The 8,074-nt window shown below is 48.0% G+C and overlaps 1 protein-coding gene across 1 annotated transcript; it reads left to right on the top strand.

Moving 5' to 3' along the window:
• Positions 1–3,712: 3,712 nt before the first annotated feature.
• On the top strand, positions 3,713–8,063 carry LOC138750786 (zinc finger protein 664-like; the record flags this gene model as incomplete). Its single annotated transcript, XM_069912927.1, has 2 exons — positions 3,713–3,846; positions 7,096–8,063. A coding segment is annotated over exon 2 (425 nt), but the record flags the coding sequence as incomplete, so codon positions are not given.
• Between the last annotated feature and the right edge of the window lie 11 nt (positions 8,064–8,074).

Consider the following 8,074-nt stretch of genomic DNA (forward strand, 5'->3'; position numbering starts at 1 on the left):
TCTATTGCCTCTTTATCTGAAACCACTGAAGTAAGACAATCATCAACATAGAAATGATTTCTAATGATGTTTGTAGCTTGAGAACTAAATGGTCTTCATTATCTTCAGTCACATTTCCTGACAGCAAAATCTGCACAACGCGGTGACGAATCTGCTCTAAATAGATAAACTGCCATTCTGTATTCAATCATGTCTTTACTTTAATCACCATTAGGCCACCATAACAATCGTAAAAAAAATGACGATTTTCTGATGGTACTTTCACTTCATGAAACATCGCTTCACTATCTGCAGCAATTACAATTAGCTCTTTACAAAATCTTATCAGAACACCTGTTAAAGTACTGGTTAAGTTGAGAATTCAATGAAACTCCTTGAAATCATGCTCCACAATCAAACTTTTAAACCTGAAACAAAATTTGCTTCAATGTTCTTTTCATCATTCATTGTCTTCAATCAGATCTATGATCTTTTTCCATGAAGATTAAGTTTATTCATTAATTCAATTGTACAAAATGAGGTGCTATTTCCTGGATAAAGAAATAAGTAGGTCTTCAGTATGAAGCTCCCCCTTTTAGCTTTAACATGCACAGAAACTATTGAGAGGGCTTTGTCACCAGCCCCAGTAAGACTGTTTGTCTGAACCGAAGCTGAAGCATGCTCTCTGACTGTCTGCTTAGTTTAAGATTCAGATTGTTTGACTTCCTTTTTGACTTTACTTCTTTGAGTATGCAGTAACTTGGAATGCTTTAAACTGCAAATATCACAACTGTGTTGCTTATTACAAGTTTTGCTGATGTGTTCTTTAGACAAGCAGCCAAAACATAATTCATTCTTCTTTAAAAAGGTTAATTTCTCATCATGTGACTTTTTCTCCAATTCTGAACATCTTTCTAAAGCATGCTCATCTTTACAATACAAAGAGAAATCTGATCTTCCTTCTTTTATTCCCGTTTCCCCACCCCTTCACTGCCTTATTCCCCCATATCCCCCTCCCCTTTGCCCATTTATTCCCTTTTTCCCCCATTGTTCCACCTCCACCTTATCCCTTTTATTTCCCCTTCCCTTTGCTGCTTAATTCCCCCTTGTTACCCTTCCATTTGCCACTTTATTCCCCCTTGTTCCCCTCCCCTTTGCCCCCTTATTCCCCTCCCCTTTGCCCCCTTATTCCCCTCCCCTTTGCCCCCTTATTCCCCTCCCCTTTGCCCCCTTATTCCCCTCCCCTTTGCCCCCTTATTACCCCATGTTCTCCTCCCCTTTGCCCCTTTATTCCCCCTTGTTCACCTCCCCCTTTATTCCTGCTTGTTCCCCTCCCCTTTATTCCCCCGTTCTCCTCCCCTTTATTCCCACTTAATCCCCTCCCCTTTGCCCCTTTATTCCTCCTTGTTCCCCTCCCACTTTATTCCCCCTTGTTCCTCTCCCCTTTATACCCCCTTGATCCCCTCCCCTTCACCCTTTATTCCCACATTCCCCCTCCCCTTCACCACTTTATTCCCCCTTATTCCCCCTCCCCTTCACCCCTTTATTCCCACATTCCCCCTCCCCTTCACCACTTTATTCCCCCTTGTTTCCCCTCCCCTTTATTCCCACGTTCCCCCTCCCCTTCACCACTTTATTCCCCCTTGTTCCCCCTCCCCTTCACCCCTTTATTCCCACATTCCCCCTCCTTCACCCCTTTATTCCCACGTTCCCCCTCCCCTTCACCACTTTATTCCCCCTTGTTCCCCCTCCCCTTCACCCCTTTATTCCCACGTTCCCCCTCCCCTTCACCACTTTATTCCCCCTTGTTCCCCCTCCCCTTCACCCCTTTATTCCCACATTCCCCCTCCTTCACCCCTTTATTCCCACGTTCCCCCTCCCCTTCACCACTTTATTCCCCCTTGTTCCCCCTCCCCTTCACCCCTTTATTCCCACGTTCCCCCTCCCCATCACTTTATTCCCCCTTGTTCCCCCTCCCCTTCACCCCTTTATTCCCACGTTCCCCCTCCCCTTCACCCCTTTATTCCCACGTTCCCCCTCCCCTTCACCACTTTATTCCCCCTTGTTCCCCCTCCCCTTCACCCCTTTATTCCCACGTTCCCCCTCCCCTTCACCACTTTATTCCCCCTTGTTCCCCCTCCCCTTGTTCCCCCTCCCCTTATTCCCCTTCGCTCCTTTCTGCCCCCTTGTTCCCTTCGCTTCCCCGGGTGTAGATTCCACCTGGACACATCTGGGCAAGCCCTTGTACCCATGCGCAGTGACGTCCCGTGATCTGACAGCTCTTTCGCCCCACCCCCCGGGCTGCGGCCGCAATGTCACGTGACAAACTTTTGCGGGCAACGCATTTGAACGTGACGTCACAGGGTTCCTGAGCGCCGTTCCCTCAGCAACGGGGAGGAGGCCGCGGCCTGGGCCCGGGGATGGAGGTGAGACTTACCCCGGGCAGGCGGGTGGGGAACGGTTGGTGGGGTCCCGAGCCCAGCCCTTGTTGGAGCCGCTCTGCCGGCGGTCATGTGGAGGAGGACAAGGGGAACGAGGGTCAGGCCGAGGCCTCGTCCCTCTACAGTCGGGCCGGTGGGGGAGAGGAAGGGTGGAGGGGCAGGGGCAGGGGGCGGGGAGGGGCAGGGGGGCGGGGAGGGGCAGGGGGCGGGGAGGGGCAGGGGGCGGGGAGGGGCAGGGGGGCGGGGAGGGGCAGGGGGCGGGGCGGGGCAGGGGGGCGGGGCGGGGCAGGGGGCGGGGCGGGGAGGGGCGGGGCGGGGGAGGGGCAGGGGGGCGGGGGAGGGGCAGAAGGCGGGGAGGGGCAGGGGGCGGGGACCAGGCCTTGTCATATGGGGAGGAAGGGGAATCATGGGGAAGTGGAGGTGAAATTGAAGAGTCTCCCCGCCCCCCTCAACCCGCATCTCTCACCGCCCCCCCTCAACCCCGCATCTCTCCCCGCCCCCCCTCAACCCTGCATCTCTCCCCTCTACCCCCCCCGTCTCCCCTCTACCCCCCCCCTCCTGCCCGAGGGCCTACCACCCCAGCCCTGAGGACCTCCCCTCTCCCCCTGGCCTCGCGGGCCCTGCATCTCCTCTCCCCTCACCCCACTCTGTATCTGTGTAATATACAATGTGGAGAACAAAGACAAGGCCATTCAGTCCAGCTGGGGCCACACTGGGAGCATCCTGGTATCTCCCCTCCTCTCTGCATTTCTGCCCCATACCAGCCCCCAACCAGGAGTCAGCCTTCTGGCCCATCGAGCTTGTTCAGCCAGTCAATAAGATCATAGCTAATCTGGCCATGGACTCTGCTCCACTTAACTGTCCATTCCCGCCAACCTTTCATTTCCCAATCTGTTAAAAACCTATCCATTCCTGTCTTAAATATTTTCCACAAGGCAACTCCCACAGCTGGATTGGGGAGAGAATTCCACAGATTCACCCTCTGGGAGAAGCCAATTTCCGATTTCACCCAGATGGTGAAACACAAACATGCTGGAGAAACTTTCCCGGTCAGCAAGCATCAGGGGTTGTTGGTCCATTGGGTGGAAATGGTCTTACTGTGATGTATGTCTAAAAAAAATCTGAAGGATCCGATGGGAGCAGCTCAGCACCTTGACCAAATGTTCCTTTTCAAGTTGTAATGAGATAAAATCAGCAGGTTTTCAAGGTTTCAGATCAATGAGGGAGAACAAACACTTCCAGGGTGCAAAAGTGTTGTCAAGAACAGTAAGTCACATGAAAGATCAACAAAACAAAATGCCCTTCTCATCCTGGACTGGTTTGGGATGGCTGGCTTGGAAAATCTCAGAGGAACTGGCACCGATTGTGATTCTGATGTGAGAAGTTGAAAAAACTTGCTCTTGACTCACACTGATCTAATCAAAGAGTATGTGGTTCTTTACTAATCTACATATTTCAGTTGGTCATAACTCCCAACACCGAGATTGTTCACCTCATTCATTTTATTATGATGCTTAATGTCCCATGTGCAGGATTCAAGGCTTAATGAACCCCATAAATCAGGACCTTCACTTACTGATCTTCCCAGTTAATAGGCCTGCTCATTTTCTGAATTAACTGTGTAAACAAGCTGCCTTTCTTTCTATTTAGATAGCTCATCGCAACTTCCTCTATTCCATGGAACTGTAGAACATTAACAGAACAGAAACAGGCCTCTTTGGCTTTTCTAATTTGTGCTGAACCATTTCTTTTGGCTAGTCCCACTCACCTGCATCCAGTCCATAGCCCTCCATACCCCTCCAAGTTCTTAAATGTTGAGCCCGTATTCACCACTTCAGCTGGCAGCTCGTTCCACACGCCAATCACTCTCTCTGTGAAGCAGTTTCCCCTAAACTTTTTCCCTTTCACTGTTAACACATCCTCTGGTTTCTCTTACCTATCCTCAGTGGAAAAAAAAAGCCAATCTATATTTACTTTGTCCATCCCCTCATGATTTTTAATAGAGGTATTTAAATATAAATTTAATAAATTTCTCACCATTCTTCTACCCTCCAAGTCCTAACCTGTTTAACTTTTTCCTGTAACTCAGTTCCTGAAGTCCAGGCAACGTCCTAATAAATCTTTTCTGCACTTTTTCTATCATTGATATCTTTCCTGTAGTTGGGTGACCAAAACTGCACACAATACTCCAAATTTGGCCTCATCAATGTCTTATATAACTTTACCATATCCTCCCAGCTTCTGTATTCAATAGTTTGATTTCTGAAGGACAATATGCCAAGATCTCTCTTTACAACCCTATCTATGTGTGATGCCACTTTAAGGGAATTCTGTATCTGTACCCTGATATCTGTATCTGTTCTACTCCAATCTTAGTGTCATCTGCAATCTTGCTGATCCAATTTACCACTTTCCCATCCAGATCATTGATATAGATCAGTGGTTCTCAACCTTTTTCTTTCCACTCACATACCACTTTCAGTATTCCCTATGCCATAAATGCTTTGTGATTAGTAAGGGATTGATTAAGGTGGGATGCGAATGGGAAGGAAAAGTTTGAAAACCACTGTTTTCATCATACCTAATTAACTCATTATGTGCACGGTTTCATATTCCAAAGGAAATGGGCCAATGACAATTTTTCTCAAGCAAAATATTTCAGTTACAATTGGGTCTAGAGCAGTGATTCTCAACCTTCCCTTCCCACTCACATCCCACCTTAAGCAATCCCTTACTAATCCCAGAGCACCAATGGCATAGGGATTACTTGTAGTATGTGAGTGGAAAGGTAAAGGTTGAGAACCACTGGTAAACAACAATGGTCCCAGCACTGACCCCTGAGGCACACCACAAGTTGCAGGCCTCCAGTCTGAGAAGCAATCATCCTCTACCACTCTCTGACTTCTCCCATCCAGCCATTGTTGTATCCATTTCACCACTTCACCATGAATACCGAGTGACTGAAGCTTCCTGACTAACCTCCCATGCAGAACCTTGTCAAAGGCATTATTAAAGACCATGTAGACAACATCCATGGCTTTTCCTTCATCAACTTTCCTGATAACCTTGAACAATCTATCACACACAAAGCCATGTTGACTATCTCTAATCAGTCGCTGGCTATCCAAATAATTGTATATCCGATCTCTTATAGCATCTTCCAATAATTGACCAATTTTTGATGTTTGGCTCACCTGCCTATAATTTCCAGGGTTACTTTTGGAGCCATTTTTTAAACAACGGAATAACATGAGCTGCCCTCCATTTCTCTGTCACCACACCCATGGCTAGGAACATTTTAAATATTTCTGCCAGAGCCCCTGCAAATTCTACATGAGCCTCCCTCAAAGTCTGAAGGATAATCTTGACAGACCTGGGGATTTATCCACCCTCATTTACTCTGAGACAACAAGCACTTCCTCTTTGGTCTGTATAGATTCCATGACCTCACTGCTTGTTTTCCCACAACTCTGCCCATTTCCTGAGTGAATACTAATGAAAAAAAAAATTAACTCTCCCATCTCTTTTGTCTCCATACAAAGCTGACCACTCATCTTCAAAGGGACCAATTCTGTCCCTTACAATCCTTTTGTTTTTAATATACCTGTAGAAACCATAAGGATTTTCCTTCACATTGTCTGCCAAAGCAACCTCGTGTCTTTGAGCTTTCCTGATTTCTTTCTTGAAATATTTCTTGCATTTTTTTTAGACTCCTCGAGTATCTTATGTTGCCTATACCTGTCATACACCTCTCTCTTCTACCAAATCAGATCCCCAATATCCCTCGAAAACCATGGATCCTTTGCTTTCTAACCTTGCCTTTAATCCTAACAGGAACCTACAAACTCTGTATTCTGAAAATATCACCTTTGAAGGTCCTCCACTTACCTCGCACATCTTTGACTGAAAACAACTTATTGCAGTCCATGCATTCTGGTTCCTTTCTCATTGCTTCACAATGACCCTTTTTCCAATTTAAAATCTTAACCTGAGGCCCAGACCTATCCTTCTCCGTAATTAACTTGAATCTAATGGCATTGTGATCACAGGACCCAAAATGTTCCCCTACACATTCATCATTCACCTGTCCAATCTCAGTCCCTAATAAGAGATCCAATATTGATACCTCCATATATAGATTTAGAAAACTTTGCTGCACATATATGACAAACTCCAAGCCAGCCCTTTTACAGTATGGGAGTCCCAGTAGAAAGTTAAAATCTGCTTTCACAACCTTATATTTCTTGCAGCTGTCTGCTATCTCTCCATAGATTTGCTTCAATTCTCCCTGACTATTAGTGGTCGATCATACAACCCTATGAGTGTGGTCATACCTTTCCCATTTCTCATCTCCACCCATATCGCCACAGTAAACAAGCCCTCTGGTCTGTCCTGCCTGTGATATTTTTCCCTAACAAACAATGCCACTCCACCCCCTTTTGTTCCCCCCTGTTTTATGGTGTCTGAAGCAACGGAAGCTGGAATATTGAGTTGCCAGTCTTGCCCGTCCTGCAAGCAAGTATCATTAATGGCCACAATGTCATAATTTCACGTGTTGGGGGGAGAAGGCAGGAGAATGGGGTTGAGAGTGATAGTAAATCAGTCATGATGGAATGGCAGGGTGTGTTCAATGGGCTGAATGGCCTAACCCACTTCTGATCTTTTTTTATTACAGTCAGAAACAGGCATTATGTCCATGAACCTCGCAACATCGGGAGAGATTTCCCCACCTGGATTTTAAATCGGCCCCTGTTTGTCAGATGCAAGCCCAGCTCCTAGAGCCAAGGCATCACTCTCCTCACCTGAATATCCAAGACGGGGGTTGGATCTTCACCCAAGAAGTGCCTGATCAATGGATGCTTCTCTGACCACAATGCCAACTGTGGTTGGCAAAGGGCTCCACAGTCGCCATTCTGAACACTGCGCATGTGACTTCTTGGGGAGTTGGTAATGCATCCCTGGTAAGGCACTTGTCAAGGACTGAAGGTGATTCAGTGCCGGGGTTGGGAGCAGAGCTCAGCACTGGGCTACCGGGTTCCAGAACGAGGGGCTCCCGGCTAGAAGATGCTTCTCCCCATGTCCCGGCCCTAGTCCCAGCTTCAGTATTGATTTAACCTGCTGCCTACCTCTCCGGGTGTCTCCATCGAGCATATGCTCTGTGCCCCAGGACAGGACTGCATTGATTTATCCCCGGTCACACGATTTCATCCCCAAAGCGATGAACCCGTTTCAGTGCTCCATCTGCGGGAAGAACTTTAAAATGTCAAGTGAGTTAATGAAACACCGGCGGGTCCACACCACAGAGAGGCCCTTCATTTGCTCTGAGTGCGGAAAGGGATTCGCCCGGTCCTCCCACCTGCTGAGACACCGGCAGTTTCACACCGGTGAGAGGCCCTTCACCTGCCCTGAGTGTGGCAAGGGCTTCACCCAGACCTCCAACCTGCTGAGGCACCAGCGGGTCCATACTGGGGAAAAGCCATTCGTTTGCCCCGAGTGCAAAAAGGCCTTCACCAGGTGCTCCAGCCTTGAGATACATCTGCGGATGCACAAGGGGGAGAAGCCCTTCGCCTGCTTTGAATGCGGCGAAAGGTTCGGTGAGTCTCGCAAGTTGAGGAGGCACCAGCAGGTACACACTGGCGAGTGGCCCTTCACTT

The sequence above is a fragment of the Narcine bancroftii genome, unplaced genomic scaffold (genome assembly GCF_036971445.1).
Source record: "Narcine bancroftii isolate sNarBan1 unplaced genomic scaffold, sNarBan1.hap1 Scaffold_266, whole genome shotgun sequence".
Lineage (NCBI taxonomy): Eukaryota > Metazoa > Chordata > Chondrichthyes > Torpediniformes > Narcinidae > Narcine > Narcine bancroftii.